General features: G+C 45.1%; 1 protein-coding gene across 1 annotated transcript in view; it reads left to right on the forward strand.

The window, feature by feature from the left end:
* Positions 1 to 15464, forward strand: part of WDR90 (WD repeat domain 90) — a 51232-nt gene that overhangs the window by 27798 nt on the left and 7970 nt on the right. Inside the window, exons 24-37 of the mRNA XM_015824647.1 lie at positions 1120 to 1248; positions 1926 to 2059; positions 2170 to 2207; positions 3287 to 3418; positions 4258 to 4443; positions 5194 to 5294; positions 6117 to 6216; positions 7103 to 7224; positions 8205 to 8364; positions 9907 to 10097; positions 10887 to 11055; positions 12298 to 12409; positions 14322 to 14493; positions 14601 to 14723. Coding sequence (XP_015680133.1) covers positions 1120 to 1248; positions 1926 to 2059; positions 2170 to 2207; positions 3287 to 3418; positions 4258 to 4443; positions 5194 to 5294; positions 6117 to 6216; positions 7103 to 7224; positions 8205 to 8364; positions 9907 to 10097; positions 10887 to 11055; positions 12298 to 12409; positions 14322 to 14493; positions 14601 to 14723 — 1869 coding nt within the window. The remainder of the gene's footprint in view (positions 1 to 1119; positions 1249 to 1925; positions 2060 to 2169; positions 2208 to 3286; positions 3419 to 4257; positions 4444 to 5193; positions 5295 to 6116; positions 6217 to 7102; positions 7225 to 8204; positions 8365 to 9906; positions 10098 to 10886; positions 11056 to 12297; positions 12410 to 14321; positions 14494 to 14600; positions 14724 to 15464) is intronic.

A 15464-nucleotide genomic window follows, 5' to 3' on the forward strand; every position in this document is an offset into this window, starting at 1 on the left:
TGTTTACCCATGTCTTGTGAGGAAAATCCCAAATGTTCTAGGAGTCTAAAATTGCTAAATTATCATTAACTACAGGTAGTCCTGGATAGTTCATTCAGGGGCCGTTTGAAATTACAACAGCATTGAAAAAAGGGATTTATGACCGTTTCCCACACTTTACAACTATTGCAGCATCCCCAAGGTCACCTGATCAAAATTTGGACGCTTGGCAACTGACTCATATTTATGACGGTCGCAGTGTCGATCCCCTTTTGCGGCTTTCCGACAAGCATAGTCAATGGGGAAGCCAGATTCACTTAACCATCCTCTTCCTAACTTAACAACCGCAGTGATTCATCTAATGGCAAGAAAGGTCGTAAAACGGCAAAATTCACCTAATTGTCCCACTTGGCAACAGAAATTTTGGGCTCAGTTGTCATAAGTCAAGGACCCCCTGTATTGATGCTCGCATGGGTGGTTTTGAAGACTGACCCCAGAAGAGATGAAACTGATCTATACAGGAATATGCTAAGGCAGTGATGGCGAACCTTTTAGAGACCGAGTGCCCAAACTTCAACCCAAAACTCACTTATGTATCGCCGGGTGCCGGGTGGGCGTGGCCACTGGGTGGGTGTGGCCTGCTGGGTGGGCGTGGCTACAGTGGTCATGCCAGACGGGTGGGCATGGCCAACTCGATGTTGCTCCTGGGGAGGGACACCTGTGGGGGCCGGGCAGGGTTGGGGGAGATCCCGGGGGTCTCTGGTGGGTGGGACGGTGGGCAGGAGGCTGGTTCTGCGGGATGAGGCGAGGCAAGGTGAGGCAGGGCGGGGGGTGCCATTGCCACAGGGCGAGGCAGGGGCCTGGCACCATCGGCCCCCGCACACAGAGGTCAGCAAGCGCATGGGTGTTGGGATGCATCCGGCCACTTGGTACCTTAGCGAGTTAGCGGGTGGCTGGTTGAAGAGGACGGTTGCCATCTCCAAGGCATGGCGCGGGTGCCCACAGAGAGGGCTCTGAGTGCCGCCTCTGGCACGCGTGCCATAGGTTCGCCACCACTGTGCTAAGGGTTTTGCTGCTTAATGGAGGGCCTTCAGTTCCAGAGTGGGATCCAAGGTTAGTGATTCTCTTTATTGATTGCAGGTCTCTCAAGTTCACAGGCAGTCTTGTTCTTCTTTAACGCTGAGTCCCGATGGCCGGTACGTTCTCACAGCCGGTGACAGGACTATCAAAGTGTGGGATTATGAAATGAGATTTGATGTCAGCTGCCAGGTAAGTAAGTTGGGGCAATCTTAGATTTCTCTTCCATCCTCATTATTAATGATGGTCACTTGATAGGCATATTAAAATAATACAACATTCAGTTAAAGTATGTTAACAGAAATGGACTAAAACGGGACCAATACAAAAAAAGTGTCTGTGTGTGTGTGTGTGTGTGTGTGTGTGAGAGAGAGAGAGAGACAGAGAGAGAGAGAGAGAGAGAGAGCTAGAGATGGGATAAGTTACCCAGTACATGATTCCCCAAATGTCTAATGTTTTAGGATCAATATTTGCTGCTCTTCTTCATTAATGCCTCTGGGTTCTTTGCATCTTAAGTTAAAAACTACTTCGCTTATTGGGTAGAACGAGTTATACCAAAATAAAAATTGCTTAGCCCCCAAAACAAGAAAAAAAGCATACTTCATAAAATATATATATGTCCGTCCAAAAGAAGAGCCGGATCGTATGCTACAATGAATGTCCTGTTCTGAAGCTATGGTCCAAGTTTCTCTTTAAAGCCACAGACAACAAACATGATAAGGTTATGAGCAGAAATCTTCCCAAAATGTCCGAGCACTACCATGATCCTTCCTGTAGTAGTAAATCCTGCCTAGGAACAATACAACCCCAAGCCGTGGGAACGAAGCTCTGAAGGAGAAAGTTGGGTCTTCTGTTTTTCTTTCTCCCAGGTGTTCATCGGACATTCTGAACCAATACAGCAGGTGAGGTTCACTCCTGACCAGAAGCAGGTCCTCAGTGTTGGAGATGCCATCTTCCTCTGGGATTTCCTAGGGGTCTTTGCTGAGGAGCCCTTCAAGGATGAGTAAGAACTCAGTATTTCCTCATTTAAATTGTATAGATGTTTCCTTTCTGAACCTACCTCTACCTTTGAATCTCATTGTCTTATTTTGGACTCTTGTGTTCCCATTGCAGGATCGACTCCCCTGGGCCCTTAGTGGTTCCTCAAGTTGGTAAGTTGGCATTTTGCTTTTTGATTAACGCAGTTGGTGTTGCCTCTTCCACAGCAAGTCTACAAAACATGAGGTTGAAATGTGTGACTTCAGAACGGGACAACTCGCTGCGGCCAAATGGCTGCAGGACAATAGAACAAATACAAAAGTTAAATTAATTTTGACGGAACCGTGGCTAGTGCAGGTAGTCCTCAACTTATGACCACAATTGAGCCCCAATTGTGAGTCCACAAGTCATAAAAGGGCCAAGTTTGAAGACTTCTGTCCTAGACCCTTTTTAGTTTGTGATAGATGGAGATACAACCTTGGTCTGCAGGGATATCTGAAGGTGGGCATCCTTTAGATGATGGCTGAGACTGCTTGATGAAAACCCTGCCTCTTTTCTATGTGCCACCTTTCTCACTCATCCTGCGGGCTGCTTCTTCCTTCTCTTAGATCAGCAAGATGAGATAGAGTTCTGGGTCAAGTCCTTGCCTGGTTGTCTAAGCAGTTGCTAATGACCAATGGAATGTATGGGCCCACATTGGTAGAGAGTGAGTTGGAAAGACACGTTGAGTTTCTTCTAGGTCCTTTTATTGTTTTTCACCTGTAGACAGAAATCTGGCCAAAGTAAAGCAGATTACTTGCACCATTAACCTATACTCTGGGAACTATTTGGGAGAAGCCATCTTAACTCTCTTCCTCCCAACTAAACTGCCTATATCAGAGGTGCCCAACCTTGGCAACTTCAACTCCCAGAATTCCCCAGCCAGCATGGTCTTAAAAGTTGCCAAGTTGGACACCCCAGATTCTGTGCTATTGGCTGCTCTGGAATGCACGCCTTCTCTCCTGGAAATCCATCCAGAGAGATAGATGATATTGGATCTGAAGAAAACTGTGTGTCAAAGGTTTTGGGAATATATCTCCACCTCTTCCCTTGTTCTGGATGTGACCTTGGCAACAAGATTATAAAGCTGGCTTTGGCTAAGAATAGATGGTTGGCCCAAGGTCATCTGGTTACACAGAATCAGAGTGAACGTCTGAACCTGGAAATCTTAACCTTAAACTATCCTCCAGTGTTGCCTCTTGTTTCTTCACAGAAGCTAATTTGGAGAAGGTAGAAATCTCACCTCCTGGATCCAGTGATGCCCCCCGCCAGCTGGTTCCTTTGCCTACTGTGGTGTCTCCTCCATGTCTGGATCTCAGTGCTCTCCACCGACTGGTTGAGCAGGGTGAGCAAAGAGAATTCAGCACCATAGGAACTGATCAGGTCTTCCCTATGCAATTCTACAGACTTAATGCCCCTCATGGCTGTCTATCACCGCCCTTTCCAGAGACATTTGATCAAAACACGATGGGTCTTGCCTTTCCATTAAAGATGATATCTATCATCCCATAAGAGAGCCGGGAAGGAGAGAGGGGATAATTGGTCCACTGGAGTTGGGGGGTGGTTTAATACATTCGAATAAATAAACTATGGTAAATAAATGAATATTGCTCCTTTCTTTTGGACAGTTTTCTATCTTGGTCTCCAAGCTCACTCCCCTTCTGCATGAAACAGGGATTCTGACCTGGGTGTAATTCTCAGAAGGTGTCTATGAGAATCTGGCAATACATTTTCTGTTTATGGGATATGCCAGCGTAATGTTATATATCTACCACAACATCTGGAGAAAGGGAATATTCTTCCTTGTCCAGAATTTCTTTTCCAAGACAGCAACCAAACCCTCTTGAAGATTGTCTCTGCTGTGGGAAGATATATAAATTAGGCAGCTCCTGAATGGGTCCCATTCTTTTATTCCTCTTATCTTCTAAAACAATGTCTCTCAATCTCAGGAATTTTAAAATAGGTGGGCTTCAACTCCTCATGGTGGCTGGGGAATTCTGGGAGTTAAAAATCCATCCATCTTAAAATTCCTGAGGTTGAAAATGAAAAAAGTGATCCATTCAGTCCTGTCTGACTCTTGGCGAGTTCTACGAGCCAGGTCTCTCCACGTCTTCCGATTGTTCTAAAAGCACATGGAGCCACTTGCTTCCTCCCTGTCATTTTCCTCTCCTTTCTCTCTTCCAGACACTTGGTCTGACTCCGAAGAAGAAGAAGAAGCAAGTTTGAAAGGAAAGAATGGGGACGCTGTTAATGGGACTACTGACCACTCAGTTCTTGTGCTGAATGATGATGTCCAACATGAAGAGCCTCTGCCTGTGAAACCTGACATCACTCCACTTTCTGCAAGCCCTCACAGTCCTGCAGGAGGTGGTAAGTTGACTGTATCCTGGTGCTTTTAAAAGATTCCACATTGTGAATAATCTCAGAGTTGCCTTGAACCGTGAGATAAGCAGCAAATTTGATAATAATAAGTTTGAACACCATCAGCATTGACAAAATCACTGTCAGTCAATTGCAAAAGGCAGCCTTACTCAGAACAGCTTACATCCTGTGACCTTTAACATTATCAAACAGCTAGATCTATCTATCCCAGGTCCTTGGGATGGAGGATAGGTGGATAAAAGTGCCAAATCCAGTCTGAACATCTGGCTGACTGTGCTAACAAGAACAATAATAATAATAATCTGGAAGGAAGGTATGAACCTGCCTTCACAAATAACTAAATGGAAACAATGTATGAGAAGTTTGTTGTGAGAACAATGCCCACTTTTATTTTTATTAGGCAGTTTGAAAAAAAGACAAACGAAAAGAGAAGAAAAATTATAGAAAGATAAAACATGACCTGAATGAACAGGGAATCTACAAATATCATGGAATTGGGTTCGAATTTTTAATGTATAATTAACTGCTTTTAAACACTTGAACACACTATTTTATAAATTGCAGGTATTAAAATCTAGGCAGTTCACAAATATCCGTGGCAGAAGTTAGCACAGTATGAATAATAAGATTCAAAGTTATGGTATGTTCTATCCCAAGAGACAAATGATCTCTTTGGATCTTTTTAGAGCTAGAATATTAAAACTTAACACAATGTGTTTGCTTTTTCTCACGTGTTAGACAAAGGAAATGAAACGAAAAGGACTGTACCCCAAAATATCATTCCCCCAGACTGTTACCGGCACTTCATACCCCGTTTCAAATCTTCAGCACCTTCCAAGGTGAGAGCTAGCTTGATAGTCTGAGGAGAAATGGTTGTCAGTTATTCAGTGCTGATTTATTGTATAAAACTAATTTGCGGGGTTGGTATGCTGAGCATCAGTCCTGGTTTACAAACCTTAAAGGCTTGTATTGTAAGGTAAAGCCAAGCAAATCATGATTTAGTGTGGTTAACCCAGTCAATCTGACTGTAGACAGAAATGTTTCTCAATGATTTATATCACGGGTCGGCAACCTTGGCTCTTTTATGACTCGTGGACTTCAACTCCCAGAATTCCTCAGCCAGCCGTGCTTGAGGGGAAAGGGAGAGGTTTCCAAGCTGAGCCATGCTGGCTCAGGAATTTTGGGAGTTGAAGTCCACGAGTCATAAAAGAGCCAAGGTTGCCTACCCCTGATTTAGCTATTCTGAAAACATTTCTCGGGAAAATAGCTCTACATTAATTTAACAAGCAGTGTTTGTTTGTCTACCGATGCGTAAAGTACAAGTAGTCATTTTAGACTGTATTTTATTCCAATTTCATTTTAGGTCGTATTTTGCTCTAATTCCATTTTCAACTGTATTTTGTCAAATTTCATTTTAAATTGCTTTTTTCAAACTTTGGTAATGATTTGTTGCTGGAACTTCGCACTTTGATATGGCCCAAGGGCTAATCAATAAAGATTTATTATTATTACTAACTTAACATCTGCAACGATTCACTTAAGCAACTGTGGCAAGAAAGCTCGTAAAATGGAGCCAAACTCACTTAACAGATGTGTCCTTAGCAACAGAAATTTGGGGCTAAGCATATCAATTTATACTGGGCTCATGTTTGGCTTTTAAGGTATTTTCTTCTCCAACTGCTAACGAACGTCTGAAGTTGAAAGCTGTGATTGGCTACAATGGAAACGCCCGGGGGAACATGGTATGGAACCCCGACACAGGTACGGCCGTGAAATAAAACCCCAGAATCCATCATCTTTCTTTTCCAGACCCTCAATGGAACAATGGCAACGTTTGGGAACTTTTGGAAGGCTTCCTAAATCTCTCTTTAAAAAAAAAACAAAAAAAACCCATGGTCCAAATCTACTGTGACGGCCCCTTCAAATTTAGTTTGAATATTCTCTTTGGCCTGCAGCATTGACTTTGCAGAGTATCCTCAAGCCTAGCTGTGTGTTGTAATCTGGGGGACGTCTACATCTCCGAGGGAAGGGGAGGGCTTAGGGCAGTGGTGGCGAACCTATGGCACGCGTGCCAGAGGTGGCACTCAGAGCCCTCTCTGTGGGCACGCACTCCATGCCCCGGAGATGGCAACCGTCCTCTTCAACCAGCTGCCCGCTAACTCGCCGAGGTCCCATGTGGCTGGATGCATCCCAGCACCATGCGCTTGCTGGCCTCTGTGTACGGGGGCTGATGGTGTCAGGCAGCAGCCGCCCCGGCCCCTGCCTCGCCTTGCCCTGCGACAATGGCACCCCCGCCCTGCCTCGCCTTGCCTGATTGAGCACTTGAAACCCATCTCCTGCCCACCACCCCACCCGCCAGAGACCCCCTGGATCTCCCCCAACCCTGCCCGGCCCCCACAGGCATCCCTCCCCGGGAGCAACATCGAGCTGGCCACGCCCACCCTGGCCATGACCACCCATCTGCCATGACCACCGTAGCCACGCCTGTCCAGTGGGCCACACCCACCCAGCAGACTATGCCCACCTGGCACCCGGCGATATATAAGTGGATTTGGGGTTGCAGTTTGGGCACTCGGTCTCTGAAAGGTTCGCCATCACTGGGTTAGGGTGTTAGATGATATGGGTAATTTTTTTCCCCCTCTGCCAGGTTTCTTCGCCTACAGCTGTGGTTGTGTGCTGATTGTGGAAGACCTGCACTCTGGATCCCAGCAGCACTGGCTGGGTCACCCGGAAGAGATTTCAACTTTAGCTCTCAGTCACCATGCCCAGGTATGACCATCCCGCCATTTCCGTGCAGATAAGCTGGCCAGAATCACAAAAGGTGTTGGTTGGATAGGACCAAATGGGCATTTATTGACGTTCAGGTTGTGTTAATTTTTGAATCAAAGTCCTGGACTTAAAGACCATAATTGAACCCAGAATTTATGGTCCCAAGTTATGGTGGTCATCCAGTGGGGTCACTGGGTGACTGTGCCTAATTTTATGAACTGCTTTGTGGCCGACATTAAGCAAACACTGGGGTCGTTAAGCGAATGCTGCGGTCGTTAAACAAGTCCATTTTCCCAGTGGGCATTTTTATTTCTCCCAGGAACTGGAAGTAAATACTGGAAACGGGCAAAAAACCACTAAAAATATTGTGATCCATAAATGCGAGCTGGTTGCCAAGTTTCCAAAATGTGATCATTCGATGTGTGTGTGTGTGTGTGTGTGTGTGTGTGTGTGTGTGTGTTTGTGTGATCAGAACTCACACGCAAATAAGCATACATATTTTATAAATATTTAAAGTGCTTTTCATGTAAGTGGGCAGGGTTATTTTTTTTTTGCAATAGCCCACACAACAAGCCTATTTAATATATATATACAGTACGAGCGGGAAAAAGCAATTTATTCTGAGTTCTCCCTAAAGTTGACATATACTCTGGTGATTCTTCTCTTGTCTTGAAGCTTATGCTCTTAACCAATATATACCATCTCTGTTAAAACAAGAGCTTAACATACTTTTAGCCTTGCTAGAAATTGCCTATGGGTTTCTTAATCATGAGACACATGGACATCACAGTCCTTTGTCTGATTGTGGTTTTGAGCAGCGTTAAAAACTCATTGTCTCTTTGCCTGTCTCTCTCTCTGTGGCTTTGAGTTGCAGCTGCTTTATTTATTTTTTTAGCCTAATTGTATTTTCCTGTTTGTTAAATAGTTAATCTCCTTATTCTTTACTGAGATCTCACTGATGACATGGGCTATTCTTCTAGGTTCTTGCCTCTGCATCTGGCCAGGGTGGAGGAGACCTGCGCTGCCAAATTTGCATCTGGAATGTACAAAATAGGACTTGTGAAAAAGTTCTCTTTCATCATGAAAACCAAGTGCAAGCCATGGCGTATTCTCAAGACGACCGCTTCCTTGTCACTCTAGGTTGGTATACCCAAGGGAGATGAGAAGGTATCAGGTATTCTACCTGGATGAGTGGAAGCTTTTGACCAATTAGGATGGGTGTGTGCATTTTGGCTGCCTTAATTTGCACCGAGCAGTGCCATTTGCTGTGGCATCCTAACTGAGGGCTAGATATTTAATTTAGCTCTGCATTTTTCCAAAAAGTGGGAGCGAGGCCTTTAAATATGCAGCATTTACCTTTAAGATGTGTGGGCTTCATAGCAGGCCGGGGGATTCTAGGAGTTGAAGTCCACACATCTTAAATCTAAAGGTGCTTTTCAAAAGGCAATTGAACTTTTTTTTCCCCTTGAAATTGTTTCACTTCTCATCCAAGAAGCTTCTTCAGTTCATCTTAAGTTCTCTTCTTCTTCAAACTGAAGAAGCGTCTTGGATGAGAAGCGAGATGTCTTCAAGGGGAAAAAAAAAACCTAGAAAATCCAGTTGTCTTTTGAAAAGCACTGTAAGGACTTGCCCCAGCTGGTCCCCTGAGGAAAGCACAACTCTTGACTCCATTAAGGTTAATCAAAATAACTTTTTACTGAGGGAAAGTAGATGCAGTCAAGTCAGGCAGAATGTAAGAATCCCGCGCAAAGCACAAAGCAATTTTTTCAGCTTCCCAAACCCAAACCCCATGACCAGTCCACTGGCAGCCAGAATAGAATAACTAGAATAGAAGATCAATTTGACTAGACTAGAATAGAGTTGGAAGGGACCTTGGAGGTCTTCCAGTCCAGCCCCCTGCTCAAGCAGGAGAACCCACACCATCTCAGACAAGTGACTGTCCAGACTCTTCTCAAAAACCTCCAGTGATGGAACGTCCACGATTCCTGAAGGCAATTTCTGTTTCACTGGTTAACTGTCCCCACTGCCAGAAAGCTTCTCCCCAATTCCAGGTTGACCCTCTCCTTGGTCAGCCTCCAACCATTGCCTCTCGTCCTTCCCTCCGGCGCTTTGGAGAACAACTTGACCCCCTCCTCTCCGTGGAGCCAATGTGATGCTGCATGGTTGTTTTGAGAACGCTGAGGTGCAAGGCAGATAACAGGTCACCCTCAGGACACGATGGCCTTAGAACCAGGTTGGAACCGGCTGGGAAGGAGACTGCTTCTTCTCCGAAGACAATCCCCCTCCCTGATTCCCCAGCGGATACTGCAAAAGCGAAAATATGTGGAGAATGCCAACAGTCTTCCTTTCCCCCCCTCCCCTTCAACCGAATGGCAGGACACCAGCATGATGGTCCTGACAAGCGCTCTTGGTACAACCATGATCGGGGTGATTGAGGATCTCCACAGACATCCACACATCCTAAAGTTCCCAAAGTTGAGAAACACTGGGTTGGATTGAATATCTTCCTCGTATTTATTTTTCACAAGCAGATATTTAGCATTCACGTTTTAGTTTGAACCTGAGAAAAACAAAGTGTACCCAGATGCTAGAAGAAGTCCAGAGTTATCAGGCATCGAGATTACATGAATAAATCCATGTGTGCGTAAAAAACAGATTGGCATTTTATATCTGTGCCTGCAGGAGATTATGTAGACCGAGTCGTTGCCCTGTGGAACACTCAGACTTACGATCTGATGACCTCCACCCGTCTCGCTGAGCCAGTCCATGACCTGGCCTTTAATCCACTTTCCGTGGGACAACTTGCCTGCGTGGGGAAGGGAGCTGTGACCTTCTGGCTGATGAAGCAACAGGGCTCTGACATCAGCCTCAAAGTAGGTGTATTTTTCCCTGAGGTGGATGGGACGGGACGGGACAGAACGGAACGGAACAGAATAGAATAGAATAGAATCTTGGAATAGAATCTTGGAATAGAATGGAATCTTGGAATAGAATCTTGGAATAGAATATAATAGAATCTTGGAATAGAATAGAATCTTGGAATAGAATCTTGGAATAGAATAGAATCTTGGAATAGAATCTTGGAATAGAATAGAAATAGAATAGAATAGAATCTTGGAATAGAATCTTGGAATAGAATAGAATCTTGGAATAGAATCTTGGAATAGAATAGAAATAGAATAGAATAGAATCTTGGAATAGAATCTTGGAATAGAATAGAAATAGAATAGAATAGAATAGAAATAGAATAGAAATAGAATAGAATAGAATAGAATCTTGGAATAGAATCTTGGAATAAAATAGAATCTTGGAATAGAATAGAAATAGATAGAATAGAATAGAATCTTAATAGAATAGAATAGAATAGAATAGAATAGAATAACTTTTGTCACTTTAAATGTACATTAATAAGCATACATTGAAGTCCACGAGTCATAAAAGAGCCAAGGTTGCCTACCCCTGGTCTAGGATTACCTGTACTTAGCCCCCAGGTAGGTCCTTTGCAACTTTGAGTGGTCACTAAGTGACCAGTTGTAAGTTGAAGACTTCTTGTAGACCATCGTCAAAGAGAAGCCTTCATCCTTGTGACTCATAAGAGATCCGAGGCAGCTCTGGGCTACTTTTGGAGTGCCGATTAAGCATCATCTCCCTTCCTCCTTTAGGTCCAGCGAGTCCCTGCTCCTGATGCTGTTGGTGCGGTGGAGTTCACATCCATGTGCTATAGCTCTGGTTGCCTCCTGTACACTGGGACTAGCACAGGACAGATCTGCACCTGGGACACAGAGACGAATTGCTGCTTCATGACTTGGGAGGCTGTGGATGGCGAGATTGGTGGGTCTCCGCGTATACTAAGACCAGATAGCCTTTATTCTCATTTGGCTGTGTACACAAAGGCGCACGTTAAAGTGAAGTCCTGATGCACCGCTCTCGGAAGAACGGGAGCCACCCACCAAACAGTGTCACCCTCCCGAGAACAGCAATATTAACACAATAGTGGCAGCAAAATCCAAAAACGCCAAGTTATAGAAGAAGAATATCAAACACAAAACCCACTTATTTATCGCCGGGTGCCAGGTGGGCGTGGTCCACTGGGTGGGCGTGGCTGTGGTGGTCATGGCAGACTGGGTGGGTGTGGCCAAGGTGGGCGTGGTCACCTTGATGCTCGTGAGGAGGGACGCTTGTGGGAGCTGGGCAGGGTTGGGGGAGATCCAGGGGGTCTTTGGCAGGTGGGGCAGTGGGCAGGAGGTTCGTCCTGCGGGGTGAGGCAAGGTGACGCAGGGGCCAGGGTGGCTGCTGCCTGACACCGTCGGCTCCCACACACAGAGGCCAGCGAGCACACGGGGGCCGACAGTGTCCGTCAGCAGCCACAGCCTGCCGGCCCCTCGCCCAGCGCACTCTGGGGCTCCGCAGCCCGCTACCAGCAGTTCAGAGAAGTCACCTCTGAGCTGGATGGCCAACTGACAGCTGAGGAGGCGATGCAGTGGGTCGTGCCCGGGAAAAGGAGAACATGCGAGGCCAGGAGGGATGGGACAGGGGGGAAGGAAACCAGCCGTGCTGGGATGAATCCGGCCACGTGGGACCTCAGTGAGTTAGCGGGCGGCGGGTCGAAGAGGGACGGTTGCCATCTCCGGGGCATGGCACACGTGTCCACAGAGAGGGCTCTGAGTGCCGCCTCTGGCACGCATGTCATAGGTTCGCCACCACTGATATATACATAGATATTAATCACAGTCCATCTTGAATACATAGCGGGAAAAAGAGTCATGAGAAGCCTCTTGAACTAATGATATTTCATTTCACACATGCTGGAATTGATGGTGCTTCAGTGAAAGATAGTTCTGGTACCGTCATCCTGGAGCCCCCATTAGCTCCTGATCAGGTTTAAAAGGTAGTTGGTCTCTCCAAGAACTGCAGAAGTGATGCTGAAACCACTCACCCCGGGAGCATCCCAACCCTCACATCCTTAATGCTCTACCTAGTTTCTCATCTCTAACCAGGTGGGCTGATCTCTGCAGTCTCCAGCAGTATTTGGAGGAAATCTGTTTTAACTGAAATAACCCTCTCCTTCTCTAGGAGTACTGCAGTGCCGCCATAACCGACTGGTCAGCGGCAGCAATACCAAGAAGATCCAGATTTGGTCAGTGGCCGCAGTCCAAGAGCTGAGAGTCAAAGGATCTGATGCCAGGTGTGAAGGGACTGCAGAGTGAATGGTTGGTTCTGGAGATACCAGTTGACGGAGAGCTGCTGGGGCTTCCTTGTCTCACTTATTCTCACCATGTCTGTGAAAGACGATTGTTAGTTTACGGCATTCCCACTTCCTGACTAGACCATTCCCTCAAGTGAAGCAGATATAGAGTAGAGTAGAATAGAATAGAATAGAATAGAATAGAATAGAATAGAATAGAATAGAATAGAATAGAATAGAATATTGGAATGGAATGAAATATAGAATAGAATAGAATAGAATAGAATAGAATAGAATAGAATAGAATAGAATAGAATAGAATAGAAGATAGGATAAATAGAATAGAATAGAACAGAATAGAAGATAGGATAAAAATAGAACAGAACAGAACAACAGAACAGAATAGAATAGAATAGAATAGAATAGAATAGAATAGAATAGAATAGAATAGAATAGAATAGAATAGAATAGAATAGAGCTGGAAGGGATCTTGGAGGTCTTCTAATCCAGCCCCCTGCTCAAGCAGGAGAACCTATACCATCTCAGACAGGTGAATGTCCAGTCTCTCCTTAAAAATCTCCAGTGATGGAGTGCCCACGATTTCTGGGGGTAAGCTGTTCCACTGGTTGATTGTCCTCATGGTCAGGAAGTTTCTCCTTAGTTATTTAAACATTTTAAATTTATTTCGAACCTCTAAAAATGTCCTTAAATAGAATTTGAGCTGATCAATTTGGTTAAAAAAAATAAATGTCTCTGTCCTTTTGAAAAGCCGTTGCAGAGACTTGAGGTTCTGTCAAGTTTCCAGCCCAAACTGGAATTCTTTCCTGAATTAATTGCACTGTTAAGCTCCCTTCCAATGTGGCAGGAAGGATCATCTGATGTGTCTTACTAATTAAGGAGCACAGACTGCAAAAGAAAGTAGATAAGGACTTCCCAAGAAACGTTAAGTAAAAAGCAAAACGTTAGGATTTCCGTACCACGAGCAGAGTTCAGGTGACTAATGGCAGAAACCCAGAGAATGATATAAGCAGTATAGAATCAGCAAAGGTAAGAAACTGGTTTGGAATACGTTCTTTCTGTGGGGATCGTTCATGAGTAAATGGCGCACAAATCTTCCTTCCAGGACCTTGCCCACACGGACAGATGGCAGCCAGTTTGGTTGTTCCAAATAGCTGGAAATGTGTGAATGGAGGAGGAGGTACAATCCGTACTGGAGCCTAGCACATGTCTGGCTTGCAAAGATAAGAAGTGTAGACCTGGGGCATCAAAGCCCAATAATGTCCTGAGAAAACAGATCTTCTTTGGGCAGCTAATCACAGAACCACAGGGCTGGAAGGGACCTTGGAGGTCTTCTAGTTCAATTCCCTGCCAAAGGCAGGGATATATGCAGTGTATGCATGTGTGCATATATATATATACACTCATGCGCACACATACATAATACAGTGGTACCTTGGTACTCAACTGCTTTGAAACTCATCGAATTTGGAACCCAATGAATTTTGACATGAAAATTTTGTCCTGGTACTCATTGTTTGCTTGGTACTCATCACACAAGCTAAAACTTGTTGATGTCAGCTGCCTTGTGACTTATTACATTATTCCTTAGGGGGGGAAATTCGTTTGGTACTCATCATTTTTGGTACTCATTGTGTGTCCCAGAACCAATTAACGATGAGTATCAAGGTACCACTGTGTGTATGTAGATGGATGGATGGATGGATGGATGGATGATAGATAGATAGATAGATAGATAGATAGATAGATAGATAGATAGATAGATAGATAGATAGATAGATAGATAGATAGATAGGCAAAAGGATTTATTCTCGGAAAGCCTAATGATAGCAGCTGTGCAGCTAAGGTGGAATATGTTTAATTTCTCTCTCCTTTTTTGGGCTCTTTCCTATAGATCTAACTCCGTTCTCTTGGAGCAGGAAATCACTCTTGATGGGACCATTGTGAGCGCCGCTTTTGATGATGGCATGGACATGGGCATTGTTGGGACCACCGCAGGGACCTTGTGGTACATCAACTGGACAGAGAACACCAGCATCCGGCTGATCAGCGGCCACAAGAACAAGGTTCGCCTTGGAGCGCATCCTGGCGGTCACGGGTAAATCAAAATCACATGAGCTGCTTCCTTGTTGAGACGAGCCTTTCAGTTGTCCTCTGTTCTCTGTTGCTCCAGGTGAGTGAGGTGGCCTTCAGTCCCGGAGAGTCTCATTTTGCTACCTGTGCAGAGGACGGGAGCGTCAGGGTTTGGTCCCTGGCTAGCCTGGAGCTGGTGGTGCAGTTTCAAGTGCTCAATCAGGTAATTTTGGAAGGATGTGGTGGACCCTCCAGCTAGACTGCAGAAAGCGGCACCGGCTTGACCTCTCCTAGAATCCCTGAAGCCTTATCTGGCCGTTCCCAACGGAATGTAGTCAAACTAGCAGATTCTTACAACATGGGTGACTAACAGTAAAAAATGTTTATGGAGATTCTCAGTCACCCAGGTCATGGTTTTCCCAAAGATGCTTTTCCACGAGGCAACTGGACTTTCTTGTTTTTCTTTGAAGACGTTTCGCTTCTCATCCTTCCATTCCCCACCGTCCAGTCAGAGCTGAAGAAGCTTCTTGGGTGAGAAGCGAAACGTCTTCAAAGAAAAACCAAGAAAGTCCAGTTGCTTCGTGAAAAAGCATCTTTGGGACAACAGTAAAGAACTTGAGGGCATTCACAAGTGGTTCTAGTTGCCTGTGCCTGACCTCTATGGAGATTCTCAGTCGTCCAGGTCATGTTTGTCCCAAAGGTGCTGTTCGGGTCAGAACTGAAGAAAGTTCTTGGATGAGAAGTGAAATGTTTTCAAGGGGAAAAAAAACAAAGTCCAGTTGCCTTTTGAACTGCACCTTTGGGACCCAAACGGACATAGAGTAATCTTAATAGTCATGTTTTGCTAGAAGTTGCTTGGAGCTGTGCAGGATGCAAAAGACATACATCTGGAAAATGTACCCCACATTTCTGGGGCTAGTCACAAAGCTAAGCCAAGGAAGACAGTGGGAGAAAGCTCAGCATG

The sequence above is a fragment of the Protobothrops mucrosquamatus genome, unplaced genomic scaffold, assembly GCF_001527695.2.
Source record: "Protobothrops mucrosquamatus isolate PMUCROS unplaced genomic scaffold, P.Mucros_1.0 scaffold2304, whole genome shotgun sequence".
Lineage (NCBI taxonomy): Eukaryota > Metazoa > Chordata > Lepidosauria > Squamata > Viperidae > Protobothrops > Protobothrops mucrosquamatus.